Source organism: Salmo trutta, chromosome 39 (assembly GCF_901001165.1).
Source record: "Salmo trutta chromosome 39, fSalTru1.1, whole genome shotgun sequence".
Taxonomy (NCBI): Eukaryota; Metazoa; Chordata; class Actinopteri; order Salmoniformes; family Salmonidae; genus Salmo; species Salmo trutta.
In genome coordinates this window covers 6,248,626-6,270,632 of record NC_042995.1, presented here as the reverse complement: position 1 = coordinate 6,270,632, position 22,007 = coordinate 6,248,626, and the positions used below count along the sequence as shown (strand labels likewise).

The 22,007-nt window shown below is 45.2% G+C and overlaps 3 protein-coding genes across 8 annotated transcripts; 1 reads left to right on the top strand and 2 right to left on the bottom strand.

The window, feature by feature from the left end:
* Window positions 1-1,257: 1,257 nt before the first annotated feature.
* On the bottom strand, window positions 1,258-13,290 carry LOC115179704 (protein SON). Of its 2 annotated transcripts, XM_029741386.1 has the most exons (13): window positions 13,107-13,290; window positions 11,810-11,877; window positions 11,501-11,665; window positions 9,532-11,121; window positions 8,969-9,390; window positions 8,642-8,776; window positions 7,707-8,006; window positions 6,544-6,654; window positions 6,342-6,458; window positions 3,073-3,220; window positions 2,562-2,627; window positions 2,270-2,385; window positions 1,258-2,146 (listed from the first exon to the last, which is right to left on the bottom strand). In XM_029741386.1, the coding sequence occupies exons 1-13, from the start codon at window positions 13,187-13,189 to the stop codon at window positions 1,964-1,966; spliced, it is 3,504 nt and encodes a 1,167-aa protein (XP_029597246.1). In that variant the 5' UTR covers window positions 13,190-13,290; the 3' UTR covers window positions 1,258-1,963. The 2 variants fall into 2 exon arrangements, 1 of the variants encoding a protein (XP_029597246.1); XR_003872986.1 differs by lacking the exons at window positions 1,258-2,146; window positions 2,270-2,385; window positions 2,562-2,627 and adding an exon at window positions 3,941-4,030 and having other exon boundaries at window positions 3,107-3,220; window positions 13,107-13,289.
* A 457-nt stretch (window positions 13,291-13,747) lies between these two features.
* On the bottom strand, window positions 13,748-18,218 carry LOC115179624 (snaclec coagulation factor IX-binding protein subunit A). Of its 5 annotated transcripts, none has more exons than XM_029741257.1 (9): window positions 18,130-18,218; window positions 16,689-16,891; window positions 16,312-16,446; window positions 16,041-16,229; window positions 15,252-15,386; window positions 15,068-15,186; window positions 14,851-14,985; window positions 14,574-14,677; window positions 13,748-14,209 (listed from the first exon to the last, which is right to left on the bottom strand). In XM_029741257.1, coding segments are annotated over exons 2-9 (882 nt in total). In that variant the 5' UTR covers window positions 16,753-16,891; window positions 18,130-18,218; the 3' UTR covers window positions 13,748-14,208. The 5 variants fall into 5 exon arrangements, with proteins under 5 accessions (XP_029597117.1, XP_029597119.1, XP_029597120.1 ...); XM_029741259.1 differs by having other exon boundaries at window positions 14,574-14,671; XM_029741260.1 differs by having other exon boundaries at window positions 14,574-14,668.
* A 691-nt stretch (window positions 18,219-18,909) lies between these two features.
* On the top strand, window positions 18,910-21,525 carry LOC115179453 (adrenodoxin-like). Its single transcript, XM_029741002.1, has 4 exons — window positions 18,910-19,439; window positions 20,376-20,500; window positions 20,637-20,766; window positions 21,316-21,525. The coding sequence occupies exons 1-4, from the start codon at window positions 19,261-19,263 to the stop codon at window positions 21,422-21,424; spliced, it is 543 nt and encodes a 180-aa protein (XP_029596862.1). The 5' UTR covers window positions 18,910-19,260; the 3' UTR covers window positions 21,425-21,525.
* The last annotated feature ends 482 nt before the right edge of the window (window positions 21,526-22,007 follow it).

Below are 22,007 nucleotides of genomic sequence, written 5' to 3'. Positions count from 1 at the left end.
GGGGAGAAGAGCCTTAGTCAGGGAGGTGACCAAGAACCCAATGGTCACTCTGACAGAGCTCCAGAATTCCTCTGTGGAGATGGGAGAACCATCAGGAGGTACAACCATCTCTGCAGCATTCCACCAATCAGGCCTTTATGGTAGAGTGGCCAGACCGAAGCCACTCCTCAGTAAAAGTCAAGACACAAAAGACACCTAAAGGACTCTCAGACCATGAGATACAAGATTATCTGGTCTGATGAAACCAAGATTGAACTATTTGGCCTGAATGCCAAGTGTCACGTCCGGAGGAAACCTGGAACCATCCGTACGGTGAAGCATGGTGGTGGCAGCATCATGCTGTGGGGATGTTTTTCAGCGGCCGGGACTGGGAGACTAGTCAGGATCGAGGGAAAGATGAACGGTGCAAAGTACAGACAGATCTTTGATGAAAACCTGCTCCAGAGCGCTCAGGACCTCAAACTAGGGCGAAGATTCACCTTCCAACGGGACGACGACCCTAAGCACACAGCCAAGACAGCACAGGCGTGGCTTCGGGACAAGTCTGTGAATGTCCTTCAGTGGCCCAGCCAGAGCCCGGACTTGAACCCACTCTAACATCTCTGCTGAGGCCTGAAAATAGCTGTGCAGCGACGCTCCCCACCCAACCTGACAGAGCTTGAGAGGATCTCCAGAGAAGTATGGGAGAAACTCCCCAACTACATTTATGCCAAGCTTTTTGCTTTGTCACTATGGGGTATTGTGTGTAGATTGATAAGGGGAAGAAAAACTAATTAATCCATTTTAGTTTAAGGCTGCAACGTAACAAAATACAAATGCACTGTATATGTGAATAGTCTGAAAATGCTACATTATCTTAGCCACATTAAAGCTACAGCCTCTATGCATTTGTCCTCTGCGATGCTGGATCAACCCCTCATCTGAGCTGCCAGTGAGAAGTCTGAGATCGTTTGATGATGTCTGCCCTGCTACGTCCGCTGAATGCTTTGGAGGTTGTGTATTGGAATGTGGGATTGGACTCAAGGGCTCAGATGAACCCTGCTATGCTCTGTCCTTATATAGTATTCCTATTAATATCTCTGCCTTGGAATGATGACAAGGGCGGGGAGACAGTCTTCAAATACTGAACTGCACCATTTGAAAACACAGTATTGGATGTACAATAAACGTGTGTTGCGAGCGCATTGCAAATAAACATTAAATACATGTTCTTGTCTGTATAAACAAAATGAGAAAATGTACTTTATGCACACATAGTCAAAGGATTGTATCATTTAATTAATCAGATAAAAACGTTTATTTTGGTGTTCCAGACCATAACTCCTACGGTTACCCGCATCTCTTCGCTTTCAGCTAACATTTGTTTTTATACAGACCGTGTAAATAACGCTACCAACAAAAGCAGACTGAGAAAGCTCAATCTAGACAGTAGTAAATTCATCTGTCCAAAATGAGAGTACTCTCAAGTGTGAATCACTTTGAAAATTAATGTTCCAAACGGGTAACATTTGATATTGACGATTTGGTCATGAGGAGAATGGTGGAGTTTTTCAAATTCTCCCAAATGCATTAACACTATGAACAGCTTCTTGAAAACATCATTTGAGCTTCAACACATAAGATAAACATTCAAAGTAGGATAAAAAAAACAGAGTTCCGGAACCGTTTTAAAATATCAGTAAGTTTCTTTTGCTTCCAGAGTAACACTATCTCCTAGTGTTGACCATTAGGCAGCAGATACGGCTCTTCTGAACGCGTGTGGTGTGTAGGCCCAAAACATAGAATAAGACTTGATAGAACGGACATTCCAATACAAATCATCGCTCCCTGGCGGGTGACTTCAAATTCTATATGTTTTTGTCAGCCAGAAGGGTCTGCGACTCAAGTCATTTCTCCTGTGTGTGCGAGCGCTGTATCTCAGTCTGAGTGTGTTTCACTATGTGTTTCACTGTGTGTGTGTGTGTTAGACGTTGGAGGAGAACAGTGGTCCAGTGGTAGCAGTGGTGAACACAGGCCCTGTATAAAGCCCCGTGTCCCCTGCCACCTCTCCCATGGCCTGCAGAGCCACCGTAGCAGCCATGGCTTTGGCATGCTTCTTATTGGGACTGGCTGACGCAGGCTGGAAGTCTTGACCATTTACCACCACCTGGGGTACAGAGAGAGGAGGAAAGGGGAGAAGGAGAGAGGAAGAGGTTATAACACAAACCATCTAACAAAGTCATCCATAAACTAATAAACAAACCCACAGGCTCATAGCGCGTATCCACACCTTGAAAAGGAAGTTCTTGCGGTGGTCTGGGCCACTGTGGGTCACCATAACAAACTCCGGAGGAATCCACTTCTTCTTGTTGCACATCTCCATCAGAGCAGACACTGGGTGCTTACCTGGGGGGCAGATGGTCAATACATTCATTCAAATCAATACAATTCTAATTGATTGATTCTATAGCACTTAAAAAAAAAATGCAATATTGGTAAATTGAGTGAGACTGAGTTAAAATCCTGTGTGTGTGTGTGTGTGTGTGTGTGTGTGTGCGTGCGTGCGTGCGAGTTGTATTCACCCAGTAGATCCTTCATCACAACCATACCGCCCGACTTCTGAGTCTTCTCTCCCTCAGCCACCAGACCTATGGTCAGATTATACATTATTAATCCTCATCAACTACACACGTCATCAATAACACATTATTAATCCTCATCAACTACACACGTCATCAATAACACATTATTAATCCTCATCAACTACACACGTCATCAATAACACATTATTAATCCTCATCAACTACACACGTCATCAATAACACATTATTAATCCTCATCAACTACACACGTCATCAATAACACATTATTAATCCTCATCAACTACACACGTCATCAACAGTCATCACTAACACATTATTAATCCTCAACTACACATGTCATTAACAGTCATCACTAACACATTATTAATCCTCATCAACTACACACGTCATTAACAGTCATCACTAACACATTAAGCATCATTAATAGCCTTCTGGAATAATATTGCGATGCATAACGCTCTGGTGGAAAGCATGGGTCACTTCATTTCACCTTTGCGGTCGGTCTTGAAGTCGATGATGATTGGCTCGACAGTGCCCTCGCGGTGTCGCCCTAGCCCCTCCCCCGTCCGCCATCCCATCTTCCTCATGAGAAACTCCCCTACCCCTCCCGACACCGGGGCTGCTCGCAAGAACTGATCCTACAGACAGAGAGACAGCGGCAGGAGAGAAGGGAGGAAGAAAGGAGAATAACAGAAGAGAGAACCATGGAGTGAGGAGGAAGAGGAAGAGAGAGCGTGAAGAGGAAGAGAGAGCGTGAAGAGGGAGGGGAGAGGAAGAGGCAGAGGCGAAAGCAGATAATTAGTTTCCACCTTGAAAACATCTCAACCACCTAATCCACTCACTCTGTCTCTCATCCAGTCACACCACTGTCACAGTCAGACTTGAGTTAGAGACTACCTTCAGGACAACTCACATGCCTCTGGATAACAGTTAACGGTGAGTGAGTGAGTGTGTGTGTGTGTGTGTGTGTGTGTGTGTGTGTGTGTGTGTGTGTGTGTGTGTGTGTGTGTGTGTGTGTGTGTGTGTGTGTGTGTTACTCGGTCTGCAGTAACCTCTACCCCTATGTGAAACACTAGAAATAACTATTTGTGGTGGCAGATTTTGAAAATCGTGCGTTTGAGAGAACATTTCTCGAGAAACTTCAAAACACATTAAGAGTACAGATGAAAATAAATACATTCTGTGGTGAAACTCAAGACACAGCCGAGAGACTTATTTCTTCACACATTATACCACATGTAGGTAAATAAGAGGGCGCTGTGCCTTGACACCTCATTTCTTTCTGTCTCACACACACACCTTTTCTCACACACACGGTTACACAAGATGTATAGTAAGGCGCTGTGTGGTGTACGTACCTAGCCCCTCATCACCGGCCCAGCATCAGACAGGAAATGAGAGGGGGGCCTGACTGGCCATGGCAACAAGGACAGCTACAAGGACTGACCCTGAAACAAGTGTCCAATACACAGAGAGGTGAAAGTTCACAGGTCACCCCTGTGAACCCACACCTCTCTCCCTCTGCTCCAATCCAGACCCCTCTTATCGACCCCCTTCCTCAGGCTGCCCCAAGGACTGGGGGGAAGTTGCCCCTAGACACCTAGGTCAGCTTGGAGTTAGGATTTCCAGAAGGTAAGCTGATCCTAGATCTGTGACTAAGAGCAACTTCTGACCGCAGCCTCCCCCAGGGCAAGGGAAAGAGCACAGGCATGTCCATGGACACCTGTAACTAGCCTAGGTCCCTCAGAACAGAGATCTCCCTCAGGCAGTGGTCTCCAATTGTGGTCCTGGAGCTAATGTGCAGGTTTTTGTTACAGCCCTAACCTATACGACTATGCTGGGATGGAACAAAATCCTGCTCAGCCTGGACTAGGGTTGGAGACCACTGACTGGTCTAAAACTAGACCCGCTCATCTACTGGGAAACGGAATGCACCAGGACTGGTTGCTAGGGGCACCCAACAACCACACAAAACAACACAGTCCATATGCTGGTAATGCTAGCGTGCTGTAAATCAATGTTAGCTGCTGTAATGCTAGCGTGCTGTAAATCAATGTTAGCTGCTGTAATGCTAGCGTGCTGTAAATCAGTGTTAGCTGCTGTAATGCTAGCGTGCTGTAAATCAATGTTAGCTGCTGTAATGCTAGCAAAATGCATGTCACTAACATTAGTATGATCAATGCACTCATCCCTAGATCATGTCTCTGAACATGTCCACAGCATATGTCCATGGCATCTGCCCATAGCATCTGCATGTGAAGGATGTGTCATATTAAATGAAGAACAAACTCAGCAGATCCATCTCTCTCTATAGCTAAATGATGTGACAATGTGTAACCTAACCTGAGAGAGAGATTCCTCAGGATGTGTCATTTAAAACAGTAACGGCAGCACCCTGCCTCTGTGTGTTTACAGAACTCAGGGAGGCTTGGGGTACAGTTACACCCACTGGCTTCAAACAGCCCACTATAGAAACACTACAGGGTAGGAGGGTTCAGACGGGGTCCACAGACAGAGGACAAACGACTATGGTTATCTCTGGGCACAGCGTGACGGTAGAGACTATAGTAACCTGTCTTAGGGTACATCTGAATAGTCTAAAGTCCCCAATAACATCTGACCTGATCTGAAAAGGCAGGATAGGTGAAAGAATAGAGCTTTTCCCTTTCCCCTGTTCTGAGATCAGTGTGAATCCAAGGAAAGAGACGAGGAAGCTTCTTTAGACTAGTGAGACGGACCCATAATCTCTGCCTTGCCCTGGGGTGCTAGAGGACAAGGGGGGTTCTGGGGTCTGCAGACTTACTTCCAGCTCTCCTCTTCCTCCCCTCCCTCCCTCTCCAAGTCCCTATTCCGACTCCGAGGGGGACTCTATTTAGTGGACAGACCAGCGCACCACTAGTAGCCGGGTGTCAGACCAGAGCACCACTAGTAGCCGGGTGTCAGACCAGAGCACCACTAGTAGCCGGGTGTCAGACCAGAGCACCACTAGTAGCCGGGTGTCAGACCAGAGCACCACAAGTAGCCGGGTGTCAGACCAGAGCACCACAAGTAGCCGGGTGTCAGACCAGAGCACCACAAGAAGCCGGGTGTCAGTACTGCATTTGCACCTGCTTTGGTAAGAATGTCACATGTAAGGAATCTGCATCGCTACCCTTAACATGGTGTACCCACTTCACAGGAAATGTAATTAGTCAGAATGTGTGTGTGTGTTGCGGGGGAGGGGTGAGGTTGATTGAAGTGCAGGGAGATTTTTGTTCATCTCTGTAGGTCAGATTAAAGATTAAAGTCTGGGTTCATCATGTTACCACTGTTACAGACTGCAGTGCAAATATCAGGCTGAGTCAACGCAGACAGAAACACACAATACAGACAACAGATGCTCAAACACACACACACACACATCAGTAAACTATGTGCGTTAGCGCTAACAGGGGTTGCCATGGTAGCAGTGGACCCCACATTTCGGGGCCGTTACATCTGCCCTGGATTCCACTGAGTAACAGTGGAACTACTCCATTCTAACCCAGTGTGTTCTACATCAACAGAACATTTGTCAAACTAAATACAGTCTCCGTTTCTATGCGTACAGACATTCAGTTATTTGACTAGGGCTGGGTGGTGATTAGGGAGCAGGCTGAGGAAGGCTTGTGAAGTGGGTACACCAGTGGGCATGGGCGATGCAGACACCTGTAGGGTAGTGGGGTGGGATGTTTGGGGTGAGGAGGGCGTGTGGGGAGCAGGTAAGACAGTGGCCGGTACCTTTTTGATCCAGGCCTGTGGTCCGCTGTTGGACAGCTCCTCTGAGCTGAGCACCGTTGCTCCAGTAGAACCTGTAAACAGACCAGGGATGGTGTTGGACTGGGCCCACGCATCCACCTAACAGAGAGGAAGGTTTAGTGTGTGTGTGAGAAAGGAGGTGGAAAGAGTGTACATTATGCTTCTACCAACGCTTGTTGTTTACCTGTTCCTGAGCACGGCTGAGCATGCAGATGGCGCTGACGTCGTACGGGTTCTCAGCCAGACGCTTCTGGGCCTTCATCCTCTCACCGACTGCCTGGGTGATGTCTACAGGCTAGAGGGGGACACACAGGAGTCAGCACCACACACACACACATCATTCACACACATTCATGCAAAAACACAATACTACACACACACACACACACGCGCGAACAGCCGATAAAACGAATAAGGAAAATCCATTCACCATACAAGAAAGAAATGTAGACTTACTCCATGAGACCTAGATCAGTTGTTATATGAAACTACTTACATCTACGTAGTCGTCAGTATTTGTATTTTTTAGAGTTGTCAGTATTAGTAGTTGTACACCCCCCCAAAAAATAAAACGCAACCTGTGGAATTTCAGCCAGCTTTGTTTAATAACAGTTGCATCAAATACAAAATAAGCACAAATTAACAGCAAGGTCACGGATGACGTCACCTGATTTCTCATTGGTCTGCCCATCTGACGATTGATGACTGATCGATAACTCAATTCTAAACCACTAGTCATCGCCTGGGAGTCAGATTATTAAATGGTATTGCTCTGAGATTTGAGAGGTCAAATAATGCCCTTGATTGTACATTCAATGTGGAATTGGTGGGTGATGAGGGTCAGTGTTTTACATGCCGCCCTCAGAAACAGCTACTCCAGCGAAACCCAGTCAATGCTGCTATAGGGTCAGATGAGGAGCACTGGTATGGCATTCTAACTAAACTCACCATACCATCTAAACCAGTGGTTCCCAAATCTTTTTCTCCTGCTGGGCATGACAACCCACCTAAGGCTTTTGGACTTTTCTACTTTCAAATCAACCACACCAATGTTTCTAGCTACTGTGTATAACCATAGAACCTGGTCTCAAACTACTTCCCAATAGGAGTCAGCAGTGACCTACCATTTTGGAAACCACTGATCCAAACCACTACATGTGGTAAAACACTGGGTTAAAACTAAAATCCAAAAATAAATCACATTTTTAACGCGTATGATTTTGAAATGCATAATATCTCAACTCACTTTCTCTCCCTCCTCCACGACGACTCTCCTAAAACCCCCTCTCCCCTTCATCTCTCTTAGTGTCACCTTACCCCCTCCTCCCCCTCCCCTCCGTATCCCACCTGTAGCGGCGGCTCCGGGAACACACTATCACTCTCAGTGACGACCGTCGGCTCCTCCGTTGCCACGGACACCGCAGACAAAGGCGCATCCCCAGGCGAAGTTTCCTTGGCAGCCGTTGCCAATGCCTTGGTCGCCTTGGCCTTTTCCGCCTTCTTGTCGACGGTCACCCACTCTCCGTAAGCCCCTCCCCCGTCGCCCTCCTTCTTCCTGTGCTGGGAGCCCGACGACACGGGGAACTCCTTGGCGAACGCCGCCTCGCTCCGAACCGCCAACGCCGGCGATGGACGCACGGATGCGTTCTGAGAGAGGAGGAGGGGCAGCACAGGAGTAGGAGGGGCGGGGGAGGGGGGGGGTTACTGTTAAAAAAATGGGAGGAAAAAAATATAAAAAGACAAAGAGGTGTGTTTCAACAAGGGGAATGGCTGGTTATCATAGCAGTTACTGGGCCCAGTCTCAATAAGGAGGATTTATCTCCAGTGCACTTCAACCAGCAAACTTCACTCACATGACTGAGGTCTCCTTGGGATGGAAGTTTGTGGGAAAGTGCACAAGAGTATAAATCTACCTGGTTTGGTTCTGGGCCCAAGGAGGCTTGCTGTCTGCTTTGCCCATCGCCTATGTTGGCTCAATAGGAAAAACAGTATGTTATGTGGCAGCAATAGAAACAGCTCTTAACATCAGCCCAGGGCAAAACAGACAGCATACTGCAGTTCACTTCAACCATTCACCCAGTTAGGCACATCTCTTCAGTCCCACATAGTATCTAAACAGTAACTGGTCTTTAACTATGTTCAAACAGTAACTATGTTCTGAAAATTAAATATCAGTTCAAACTGCCTCAATACATTTTTTTATTAATAAGGAAATGTTTAAGCTCAGAATGTACTGTACATTGATGAGAGACATGTTGATGCTGTGTGTTCCATGTTCTTACATTGAGGCTGAAGGAGATGCCCTTGACCTCCTTCAGGGCGGCTCGTCCAAACGGTTTGCCGTCGTCCTCGTCGTCAGATATACGGGGTTCAGCGAGGGCCAGCTCCCCTCCCTTCTCCACAATCTTCTTACACTTCTACAGAAACACACAGGACACAGCTTGAGGGTCAGTGTTTCCATTACCACATACAATTGAATGTCTAAGATTGGTGTTTTGTTATGAAAAAGGTGCAGGACTACATTTTGCACCAGGACAAATGCTTAGTAAATCTTCTCCAAGGCATATTATTACATGATTGTCATCATCATGACATTGAAGAGCACTTACGTCAGTGAACTCCTTGATGCTGATGCTGTTTGCCTGCTTGGCCACCTTCCTCTTCACATCCTCGATGGTGGCCATGTTGGGCTGGGGGGGACCTGGCGGGGGCTTGTTGGTGATGCTGGGGAGCGGGGCCATCTGGTGCATGGAGGCCATAGATCCCATACTGGCCAGGGCAGCAGTCATTGTGGCAGCTGTCATGCTAGCCATAGCTGCATTCATGGTCATGCTCATAGGCATGTTCATAGACATGTTCATGGGCATGTTCATGGGCATATTCATATTCATGGGCATGGAGAAGGACATGGGGTTGGGTAAAGGCAGCTGGAGGACCGCTTTGGGTCGCAGGCTCTCTGGGATGGGTATCCCGGCCTTGGCACACATGGCGGCTGCATTAGCCTTAGCAATCTCCAGTAACTGGTCTTTATCTGTGAGGAGGGATGAGGAACACATCACAAACTTGCATTGAGACTTACTGTACACCGGTGTTTTTGTCAAGTTACCATTGGGGAAAATAAAGTTATTAAATTCAAATACATTGAGCATTCAAAAAATGATGACATGCTTACCCAGCTCTGTGAGTCGTGGCGGGCTTTTGCTGGTGTCGCGGTTGGTGCGTGCCGGAGACCTCTTCTTGCGGAGGATGAGGACTGGGGAGTGGCTTGGCTCACGCTTCCAGCGGTCCCTCTGGCTCAGCTGGTGGCTGCCGAATGCACCCCTCCCCCTCCGCCGCGAACCGGAGCGTGACCTCGATCTCTTTGACCTCCGAGCAGGAGACCGTGACTTGGACCGTTTTCTTTTCGGCGACCTAGACTTTGAGCGCTTGTTCCGCGTTCTGGATTTGGACCGTGATTTCTTCTTTCTCGTCCCGGACTTTGAGCGAGACCTCTTCCTCCGAGACGGCGTCCTGGACTTCCTCTTGCGGCTTGGCGACGAGGACCTCGATTTCCTTTTCCTCCCTGGAGACTTGGATCTGGACCTCCTCTTCTTGGAGGACTTTGCATCAGAGCGTTTCTTCTGACCAGGAGACTTTGACCTTGACTTTTTCCTCTTTGAAGGAGACCTGGACTTTGAAGATTCTCCTTCCTTCTCTGTCGTCTCTGCTTCTCCAGATGTTGGCTGTGGTTTAGGTTGAGGTGAGGCAGGGAGCTCTTCACCCTGAGGTGTCACCTTGTCCCCTCCACCAGCATCTGTTTTGGGGGGTAAGGAATCTACAGAGCCATCCAAAGTTTCTGAAGTAACAGGTCCATCCGATTCCCCTGGCTCACCAGTTGGCTGGCCGCTGAGGTTAGGATCAGAGGCTGACGTTGACTGGTGGTCAGTGGAGGTCTCATGCTGCTCACCTGAAGGCACCTCGGGAGAAATAGGGCACTTCTGTGGAGACGTCAGACATTCTGAGGGCTGGGAGGAAACGGCTGGCTCTCCCTTACTGCTGTCCCCTAAGAAGGGTATCGGCTTCCACCCTCCTCCAGTGGCGGCGGCCATATTGACGACACCATCAATGCTGCTTTGGGAAACTAGGGCTGGCGGATCGATTGGAACCATTACGTTTTCGTCTTTCACAGCAGACTCATCTTTAGCCAGGGCCGCAGAGGGATCCTTCTCGACTGATTGGCTGTCTTTTGAGGCAGACCTGGATTTGTCGTTTCTAGACGGAGAGGGAGATCCTGAACTCATCTCTCGGTGTCTCGACTGAGATCTCGTCTTAGATTTCGATCGCCTTCTGGATCTCGATCTAGACCGTCTGTCTTTCTTCAAGATCACGAGGGACCTTGACCGGGTTCTCCTGCCTCTCCTGGCAGACCCAGACCTTCTAGAATGTGACCCGGACTTCCGGTGCCGTGATCTGGAACGTGTGTGTCCGCCACGTCTTCTACCGGACCTCGATCTGGATCTCCCTCTCCTGTCCCTGGATCTGCGCTTGCCTGAACGAGACCGTGAACGTCTGGAGGAGGACTTTTCCGGAGACTTCTCCTCTAGTTTAGGGATGATATCAGGTAGATCCTGAGTTTTGCTCTCCTTGTTCCCAGGCTGAGGCTTCGACTCGGACTCCGACCCAGATGAGCTGTTGGACTTGTCACCATCTTTCTTCTGCTTTTTTTTCTTCTTCTTCCCAGAATGTCGTTTATGCCGCTTGGATCTCCCATCATCCTCTTCCCCTGTGGAATTAATGTCAATATTTTTTAAATTAATCATCATGACATTTGATTCAATATGTAGAAATTGACATTACCTAGTTGCTAAAAATTCGGGTTGTGACAAAAAGCTAAGTTTTGTGTAGAGAATCACTGTACCATCTAGCTAAACTGCTGAAATATATTTTCAATAACCAAAAACGTAAAATGACGTTAACAGATCTACAATCAAACTTGCGTTCAATGAGAATGACAGATCTAGAACTCACATTTCAATGTGTATTGCGTCGTGCACAAAGCTACATAATGGACCTTTAAGTAATCTGTTGATTATTAACATCAAACTGAAAAGGTCCACCACTGCTGTTATGCATATGCTTAGTAGTAGCTTGAGGCGACTTACCAGTCTTTGCCTTGTCTCCATCAGATTCTGCTGCTGACTCTGAGCCACTCTCTTTCTCTTCCTTACGTTTCTTCTTTTTGCTTTTGTGCTTCTTGTGCTTCTTGTGCTTCTTGTGTTTCTTTTGTGGGACATCACCCTCTTCCTTATTGGCTACACCATCTTTATCTGTATAAATAATACCGTACATTACAATTTCATTTGAAATAGATGCTGTCACCTGATCAAAACTGGAGTATCAGTGCAAATAAAGGAAAGGAGAAAAGAGAATATCACTTTGGACTATTGAGATACAGCCCTTGTGTTACTGACCTTGTGTGTTGTTGATCCCATCTGCTCCTTCTGCAGTTTTACCATTGGGATGGCCTTCATCTGTCAGACTTAATAGAGAGAATGCAGGTATGAGATGACACCTGTACTTGAACTTACAGTAGGTTCACTCAACTTTCTTATCAGCAGGGGTCTTGGTTTTTAACAATATAACACTGGACACAACGAATGGACAATATCTATAAGTATGCATGAGATTGAATGATTAACGTAGTCTACATAATAACTGACAGGGCTTGTAAAGTAAGCATTTCACTGTAAGGTCTACACCTGTTGTATTCGGCACATGTGACAAATACAAAAAAAAATGTGATTCGACATGCGAGGTAGGGTTGGGTATAATTTGTGTTACGTTCCAACAGGAATCTGTTGTAGAAACTAAATAACAAGGTTGCCAACAACAACGCATACAAAGTTGTATAGCGGCAGAATAAGGTACCAGTTAGGGAGTGGGCTATTTCATTAAAATGTGTCACTCACCACGTTTATTCCGAAAAATGTCAGTCTTCACTTTGATAGCCTATTGACAAACAGTAAGAATAAGCTACGTGGTGGGTTGATGCCTATTCGGTGAATTGGTCCTGCTACTTTGTGTGCGTTGTTTGTTGGCAACCTTGTACTTTACGAGGTTTTTGGAACAGATTCCTGTTGGAACGTTCCACAAATTATACCCACCCTGCGAGTAGCTAGCTACTGTTAGTTATTCCGCGTTAACCTCAAATTAGAACGTGACTGTGTAACATGAAAACTCAAAGGCATAACTAAGTCCCCGCCATTGCTTTTGACATAGCTAGCTAAATAAAAAAATCCTGATAATCCAAAATGCGTTTGTGTAAATTATGTGTATTGCCTTTGCACACTGTGACTCTGTCAAACCAACGTTTTGGGGGAGTTCTAGCAAAGAGATCGCGTCCTGGTAAACTGCTAACGTTGGCTTGTTAGCAATCCACATTTAGCATGATTAGCTAGCTAGGAAGGTGCGTAGTGCGAATAAACCCTGTACCTGGTGCTACGTTAGCTCCCTGGTTTGTTTGAACCCAATAACCACAGTATAATAATCTTTGCAAGAACCAACCCATGAGTCTACCGTGTTATTAGTCAAATAGTTAGCTAACTTTAATACGTTATAGCCACAGCAACTGCCTGCCTTGCACACTTTGTACTGCCGGACACGCAAGCTAGCTAACCTAGTAGGCCAGCACAGAACATTATACATTTCTCAAATTGCCCGAACAAACCATTCATGCCAGTAAAGTAGGCTGTATAAAAACATATTTACATGATATCTTGACTCTCATCTTCAATTTCTTTTATCTTATTTACTACGAAATCGCGAAAAATTTGCTCGATGTTGGCCGCCATGTCTTTAGTAATCCCTCAATGCCGACATCCACCAATGTGTTTTCCGCGGCGTCCGTTCAGCGCATGTGTGGCAGCACAGACCGACACCGGACGTTGGTTGCAACCCACCTCACGTCGACAAACTGAAAAATTTGTTCATGTTTGGGTGCGTACTGTCTTTGCCTCTGTCTGTTAGAAGCTGTCGGTGTAGTGAAGCACTACATGTATCTACTGATCTCACTTTTGTAGTTTTCCTCAAGCCAATTGTTTTCCCGAAGTCTTTTTGTTGATATAGGCAGGCAGTAGATAGTAGTCTAGCCTATTTGATTATTTAGGACTACCTGCCATACAGGAGTGTCTCATTCATAAGCATGGACAAAGACTATACAGCTTGGATCAGTTGGTTCCAGTTAATTTCTTTTTGATTTCATTATACAGTATGTACGATTCAAACAGTGTTCAGACAGTTGAAGTAGGGGAAGACTTTGGGCCTGTTGCTGAAGCATCATTGAAACAGCTTCAGGCAGAACACATCTCCAGCTGTTTTCATTTCACAATGAACACAAGAGACACACCATGTAAAATGCTCCGTTTTTATTTTAAGAAGGGAGGACATACAACTTAATAGAAACAGGATGCAGATGTTTTATGGTTCACAGGATTACTGCATGGAAACAAAATGTGTAGAATGGATTTTTTTTTTTAAATCCATGTGTTTTTTAATGTCACTCAAGATGGTGACAGAATAGAACACTTAATGTGTTGACATCATTTGGTTACTGGTGAGACCTGATATCACTACCATTGGAGGGGGCGTGGGTAATTTAACTTTTCTATTGTGTTTGTCTCCATCGGGTTTTGTTGTCTTCTATGTATGTTGCAACTTGCCATCGAGTGACAAGTCCCTTTCATAGTGAATTGTAATGTCCATTCTACTTATTCTAATTCTACAGTTAGTGCAGGCCTCTTATGCTGCCATGGGGAAGGAGCAGATGGAAGCTCTCTTCAGTTCACAGTCCGCTGCTGTCCACCAGCTCTCATCTGGGAGAGGGAACAAAGGACAATGTTGTTAAATGGACCACTCATATACCATATCGTCCAATTTTAAGGCTCTAACTTTGATTGTGTCTAATAGACCTGTTGATTAAAACAGTATCAGAATGTTATGGTCATTAAAGAACAGAAATATTATAATACAACATGCTCTCATAGCCAATACCAAGTTCATCTGGGTCCTCCCCAGACTTTTTATGATTTATAGCCTTATTTATCAACAGTCTCAAAGGTAGCATTTCACAATATAACCTGTTATTGATAGCACTGTGACTTAGAAAAGATTATATTGTTAATACTTAAAAGGTTGTCAATATAGATATCAAATACTTTTTAAAGGTATGAGTCTCACCAATTCTGAACATCTACAGACAAACCTGCTTGTCTGTCTGTGTGACCGGGCATCCAGTCACTGTAGCCCCAGGCGGACCCGTCGGTCCACTCTGACTGCTTATCCCGCAGGGGTCACAACACACACACACACACACACACACACACACACACACACACACACACACACACACACACACACACACACACACACACCATTAAAACTCTTGGAAAATGGCTTGGTTACTATTAGACATTCTGATTGAACAAGAGTGAGGGGGGGGTGATGAAATACTGACCTTCACGACTCCACCCAGCCAGGTGAGGACGGGACTCTTGGTGGCTCTGGTCACCATGGAGACCAGGCAGGAGTGCAGGTCGCCGTTGGTTACGGAGGCCAGGTGTCCGTGAGGGGAGAGAATGCTGCAGGAGGACTGGACGCACACACATACACACAAATATTAGGACAGCTGTTTAAGAGAAAAGCGAATATGACTGCCTGGGTGTATATTTCACCTCTGCCTCACTGAAGGTCATTAGTGTGGGGTTGAACTGATAGCAGTGGCCATCGATGACCTCCCCAACACACTCTGTCTCTGAGTGAGTCTCAGCCTTAGCACTCACCAGCCTGTCATCTACAGGGAGAAGGAGAGCAAGCATACTCCATCAGTACACATACTGTACACACAAACACTCTCACCCTGAGGTGTCAGTTTCATGCTTCTCTCCATCTCTCCAACAGGCCTGATGATCCATCCGCTCCTGATGTCCACCAGAGTTTTCTGGGAGTTCTCGGTTCCCTGTCTGAACTCATCCACAGAGGAAGGAGTGTACACTGGAGAGGAGAGAAAGAGAATATACACTGAGTGTACAAAACATTATGAACACCTTACCATGACATAGACTGACCAGATGAATCCAGGTGAAAGCTATGATCCCTTATTGATGTCCTTTGTTAAATCCACTTCAATCAGCTTAGATGAAGAGGAGGAGACAGGTTAAAGAAGGATTTTTAAGCCTTGAGACAATTAAGACATGGATTGTGTATGTGTGCCATTCAGAGTGTGAATGGGCACGGCAAAATATTTAAGTGCCTTTGAACGGGGTATAGTAGTATGTGCCAGGCACACACCAGTTTGCGTCAAGAACTGCAACGCTGCTGGGTTTTTCACACTCAACAGTTTCCTGTGTGTATCAACAATGGTCCACCACCCAAAGGAAATCCAGCCAACTTGACACAACTGTGGGAAGCATTGGAGTCAACATTGGCCAGGATCCCTGTGGGATGCTTTTAACACCTTGTAGAGACCATGTCCCAACGAATGGAGGCTGTTCTGAGGGCAAAAGGGGGGGTGCAACTCAATATTAGGAAAGTGTTCTTAATGTTTTGTACACACAGTGTATATAACCCTAAATATTTCTTCCAATAGTTATTTCCTTTTTTAAAGATTACAATTTCAGAAAAATTTAACATTTCAAAGCCCTGTACCTGGTCCCACTCTCCTGTCCATCTCACTGACGTGTTCCTTGACGAGGCCGGTGTTCAGGTTCATAATGAATCGTCTGGAGGGCTCTGTTCCCTGTCTGCGCTCCTCCACTGGGAGACTCCCGGGCAGAACATCAGCCCTCACCCATACTCCCACTCTCCTCTGGACTGGGACTGGGACCTCCATAGGCTCTGGATAGGAAATACATGGGTTAAGTGCTCAAGAACGTTTTAGTATATTCTCTCTCTATTACAAATACACACATTCTCTCACCCCGAGGAGTCATTATCATGCTTCTCTTCATCTCTCCAACAGGTTTGATGATGCGTCCGCTCCTGATGTCCACCAGAGTCTTCTGGGAGTTCTCGGTTCCCTGTCTGTACTCATCCACAGAGGGAGGAACGTACACTGGAGAGAGAGAGAAATATACAGACACAATATCTGTTACACTGTTTTCAGCAATATCAGATTCACTTCACCCATATCAGTTACACTGTTTTCAACGAGCCTTAGCTTCCAAAGCTAATGTCTGTAGGACTGCTATAAAACCTGTGCTTACTGTGTCCAGGGGAGAAAGACAATATATAAAACCCAAAATGTAAAAAAAAAAATACAATTTCTGGATAATGTAACATTTCAAAGCCCTGTACCTGGTCCCACTCTCCTGTCCATCTCACTGACGTGTTCCTTGACGAGGCCGGTGTTCAGGTCCATGATGAAGCGTCTGAGGGCTCTGTTCCCTGTCTGCGCTCCTCCACTGGGACGCTCCGGGGCAGAACCAGGACCTTGCGATCCTGTAGGCTACCTCTAGGGGGTGCCACTACATCATCCCTCAGTGGGGCAGCATGGAGACCTGGGGGGACACAACATACAATCAGTAAACATTATAATCTAGAGCAAAAGTGGGGGGAGGCAAGGTCAGATTCATACATACACACACTTGCAAAAATGAACATACTCATGCACGCACACACATGCACACGGGCACACACACCCTACATGCATGCCAGCCCACAAACACACTGCCCTTGAACTTTGACCTTGTGCGCTTATTTTGATCAGATAAGAACATACATAGAGAAGGAACCGCAGCCCTATTGGTACAATTATTAACCACGGTGCCAGAAAAATGGTCTAGTGTAACAGTATAGCTTCCGTCCCTCTCCTTTCTCCTTGCTCCAACCTGGGCTTGAGGCTTGAATCAGGGACCTTCTGCACACATCAACAACTGACACCCACAAAGCATCGTTACCCATTGCGCCACAAAAGCCGCGGCCCTTGCAGACCAAGGGGAACAACTACTTCAGGTCTCAGAGCGAGTGACGGCACCCGATTGAAACGCTATTAGCGCGCACCACCGCTAACTAACTAGCCATTTCACATCGGTTACACTAGCATGATAAGAATTTATTGTAACAAAGTCCAAAAGAGCAAGGAATAAGTCCAACATTACAGTACATTGATATAGTGAAATGTAGGAATTTTGCACAAACAGCCTATACTGTAGTATTTCAGTTATTCTCAATTTGAGGAATCTCGTCTATCAAAATTTTCTAAAATAATAAACATTCAAAACTTTCAGATTCTTGCTTGACAAAGCCAGGAGCAACAACGTAAACGTCAACATCCTGTGAACAAGACAAGTAGCAAAGGAGAGAAAAAATGGATGAGAGAGAATAGGTACACTGATGGTGTCTAAATGTACACGGTGTCTAAATGTATACACTGTATCTACCTAATTCAGACAGGTAATCTCACCTGTTGGTTGTAGGGTGAATCCAGCTGTGCTAGTGCTCTGTGACTGTTCTCAATCTAAACGTCTCACAACGTCTGCAAGTACCTCTGCTCAGTTCCTGACTAGTTTACCAGCGCCTAAACCTCTCCCTTCACTTAGATAATGTTTCAACCTGTGTCTATTTAACATTGAGTTCTAAGTACGTGAGTAGCTAGCCTACATTGACTGTGTGTCTGTGTCAAATACGGTTTCCTTTAATAAATAATATATATACTGTCTATATGCCATTTAGTAGACGCTCAGTCTGTGTATCTTTGTTTGTGTGCATTGAGTGTGCGTAGTTGTATTTCACTTACCTGTATGGTGAACAGGTGGAGGTCTGGAGACTCAGAAAGTGATTTGAGGAAAGAAAAGACTCACTGGTCAATAAGTATTCAGCTGCAGCAATAAAGATGATAAGGGGCGTATACTCGCTGATATTAACACAAACAGTTCAAATGAAATCCCAAGTTCAAGAACATTCCCATTACTTCTTATAAACCTTTTGGAGTGCCGCCGTATCCCAATGTTTTTTAACTTGGGATTTCATTGGAAGGCATTGTCAGGTATTGGCAAGGCATCCAGCTAATAAAGCGAGATAGCGCACCTGTTACACACTCCACACTAGCACGAACAGTATTGATTGAATATATATATATATATATTTTTTAAATATCAATAACAATTGATCAAATCACTTTATTCCATTTAAACTGCCCTGAGTAAGCCACTAAAATGATAACACATATCTGGTATGCTACGCCATGTAGAATCTTATGTATGAATGGAAATGGAGACTTGTGGTATTTAATTCTTCCCATAATGAGTTTTGAGTAATAATTTCCCTTTCAGCTCATATACAGATTTTGAGGATAACAGTACTTTTCAAGACCACAGCAGACAACTTTAAAACTAGTTTTCAAAATCATCATGCACCATGCGCTAACATTTGGATACATTATGGAATACATGATATAATACATTTGAATACATTAAAACTATTCACTGCCCCGAAAAAGACCCCAAGAAAACTCTTGTGATTGGTCACGTAAGGTCACGTGAGAGAACATGTCAGAATTTGCTCCAGGAAGTTATTTTGAGATCTTTAAATAAAAAGTAAAACCTTGCGCTTTGCCTTTGAAATAGTCCAGAGGCTAAGCTTATTTCATTGAATCAAATTAGATATATTTCAGGTTTCTTTTCCAAAGTGATCGTGTAGCAGTATGGCCTCCATATAGCAAGCAGTAGCTAAGATGTTATGCAATAAACGTGACACCGACCGAGCAGCGGTGTCTGCTGGTTACGCAAAGGGCAAGATATAGCCATTTTAGCTGCATTTAGCATGAAGTTAGCTTGTTTTGTCAGTACTGTATAGCAGTCTCATACAAGGCGAAATCGGACTCTCTTCCCCGCCGTTTAAGCTAGATTTTAAACGTCATCGCCAAGCAATGGCTCTGATGGCATCGGTAAGAAGACTATTTCATGTTTCGTTCCGAGAAAATTCTCTACGACGAACAGAAGTACTCATTTCAGCGACAAACACAACGTCGGGGAACTTATCATTGGCCGGTCAGAGAATGGCCAGTATTCGTGTAAGGGATTTTAGCACCAACACACAACCTCTTAGGTAAGGAGTCGTGTCATCGATCATGTCCCCAAACGTACTTAACTTGCTAGCTATAAAGGTATCCACGCTTAGTTAGGCTACTTGCTAGCTAGTCATATTGGCTACCTTAACTAGTTCATGTTAGGAAGAATGCTAACGTTAACAAACTTGTTAGTATCGCATCAAATAAGCCAATAACTGAAGGCTAACTTCAGCAGAAAGGCTTGTTGCGTAATCATTGTGTCAGTACTCGATGTGTTTGATCGAACCAACTAGGTAGCTATCATTTCTTAGAACTGTGTGTTTAACCATAACTTCCAAACTTGCAGCAGTGTGACGAAAAAGTCAGTCACTCAATAACCCCTTCTGGTTGAAAATGATGAGCAACGGTTAACCATCTGTCTTGCCACCTACTTCCTCAGTAACACACCGATCTATTTAATCAATTTATTAACCATGACACGCTGCCTGTAACCTGTAATCTCATAATTTGAAAATCATGTGCAAATCAATTAATTTGCAAACTGTCACCATTGTACAGCTAGGTACAACTGACTGATCATTCTGGCAGATAAGCGCCATCAAACCAGGGCTCTGTTCAGGATCTCTGAACTGTTGTTAGACTAGGACATTGCTGGATTGCTTGTGGGACTAGTTACTCACTGTAGAGTATGGAACGACTGTAGAAATATTGTTCAACACAACCTGGAATGGATGCTAAAGCCATTGGATCTGTGTGCAGAAACCCGAAACCAATACACCTTCAAAAACAGCCTGTACATTCGCAACCAAGTCCTGAGAGGGAGTTACCTAGTCTATGGGAGTTACCCATTTCCCACATACAATGCAAAGTCTTTGAGCATCTGGAAAGTGTTATGTTAATCCAATGTATTCCCAATCCCCAGCATGACCACAGCTACTGTCTGTAATTGCACCCTTGTGTCTGTTCCTGTGCAGAGCTGACAATAAGGTGACGGTCCACTTCATCAATCGAGATGGAGAGAAGATCTCTGTCAAAGGCTCTCCTGGAGACTCTCTCCTCGATGTCATTATCGACCAGGACCTCGATTTTGATGGGTTCGGTGAGTTGGGTTATGTTAATGTGGTTAAGTGAATTAATACGGTTGTTTTATTGTAGGTTTCGCCTGCTCTCTCACTCTGTGGGATGTTTTGATCTCTCTGTCTCTCTCACTGTGTGTTTGTCTCTCTGTCTGTCAGGCGCATGTGAGGGGACACTGGCCTGTTCTACCTGTCACCTGATCTTTGAGGAAGACGTGTATAATAACCTGGGCCCCATTACTGACGAGGAGATGGATATGCTGGACCTGGCCTACGGACTCACAGACACGTGAGACACACACACGAATTGGAGGCCCATTGATTGGACGCACAAGTGAAATGACACACACACACACACACACACACACACACTGCCACCAGTGTAACCAGAGTGTTATGCTGTTCAGCGTTGATTTATAATGAGATTAGGAGGTAATCATTGTGAGGAACAAGAACAGAGGGATAAACACACAATGGCACACGCTTGCCTTGTACTGTTGTTAGCCTGCTTTCCAACCAATCGGAAGGGGATTTGAGTTCTGTGTTGCTGGTTTAGACAGAGCAAGATGAGAAGGGTGACGGTCATGACCTCACTAATCATATTAGCTGAGTGTTGACTGAACCCCTTGTGACACTGGCCCACATCACTTCTCTTGTCCCAAAACGTTACCCCCTAAACACAGATCTTGAATAAGTTTACCTCCTCACTCTCCAACTTCAATTATCCAATTGTTTCAAGTGGATCCATTTTGGTTAGGTCATAGCATTGTGACGTTTTAAAATATGTTTGTCATAATCTTCTTTTTATTTTATTTTTTTCCCTCTCTCTTTCTGCCAGGTCCCGCCTGGGTTGCCAGATCTGCCTGACCAGATCCCTGGAAGGCATGACAGCGAGGGTGCCTGAGAGTGTGGCAGACATCCGACAGAGTGGAGACGGGTCCTCATAATGGCAACCCCAGACCAGAGTAATAGATGTACTGAAATTTGCCCAAATCAATGCTTTATTTCAACACTAGCATGACCAAATAAAACCCAATTCTAAGTGGTATGCTGGTATAAATGTTGAAATGGAAATAATGGAAATAATTCCTCTGTGCCAAGCAGGTTCTGGAGAATAGAAGAAAGTTTAGGTGGAAGTCTCCAGTCAGCCCCCCAGTCCTTAACGGTTGTGAAGTAGTATATACTGAACAGAAATATTAATGCAACAATCTCAAAGATTTTACTGAGTTACAGTTGATATGAGGAAATCTGTCAATTGAAATAAATAAATTAGGTCCTAATCTATGGATTTCACATGACTGGGAATACAGATACGCATCTGTTAGTTATAGACATTTTAATAGAAATGGGCCTCGGGATCTCATCACGGTGTTTCTGTGCCTTCAAATTGCCATCGATAAAATGCAATTGTTTTTGTTGTCTGTAGCTTATGCCCGCCCATACCATAACCCCACCGCCACCATGGAGCACTCTGTTCACAAAGTTGACATCAGCAAGCCGCTCGACCACACGATGCCATACACATGGCCT

Coding starts and splice junctions, on each gene's coding strand:
- LOC115179704 (XM_029741386.1), bottom strand. CDS start 13,189: ATGGCGGCCAACATCGAGCAAATTTTTCGCGATTTCGTAGTAAATAAG. Junction 9,391..9,531: donor GCCACGACTCACAGAGCTGG/GTAAGCATGTCA, acceptor CCCTCCTCACAG/ATAAAGACCAGTTACTGGAG. Junction 8,777..8,968: donor GCATCAAGGAGTTCACTGAC/GTAAGTGCTCTT, acceptor GTGTTTCTGTAG/AAGTGTAAGAAGATTGTGGA.
- LOC115179624 (XM_029741257.1), bottom strand. CDS start 16,752: ATGGACCTGAACACCGGCCTCGTCAAGGAACACGTCAGTGAGATGGAC. Junction 15,387..16,040: donor GGACAGGAGAGTGGGACCAG/GTACAGGGCTTT, acceptor TCTCCTCTCCAG/TGTACACTCCTTCCTCTGTG. Junction 14,986..15,067: donor TGACCTTCAGTGAGGCAGAG/GTGAAATATACA, acceptor GTGTGCGTCCAG/TCCTCCTGCAGCATTCTCTC.
- LOC115179453 (XM_029741002.1), top strand. CDS start 19,261: ATGGCTCTGATGGCATCGGTAAGAAGACTATTTCATGTTTCGTTCCGA. Junction 19,440..20,375: donor ACCAACACACAACCTCTTAG/GTAAGGAGTCGT, acceptor GTTCCTGTGCAG/AGCTGACAATAAGGTGACGG. Junction 20,767..21,315: donor GCCTACGGACTCACAGACAC/GTGAGACACACA, acceptor TCTTTCTGCCAG/GTCCCGCCTGGGTTGCCAGA.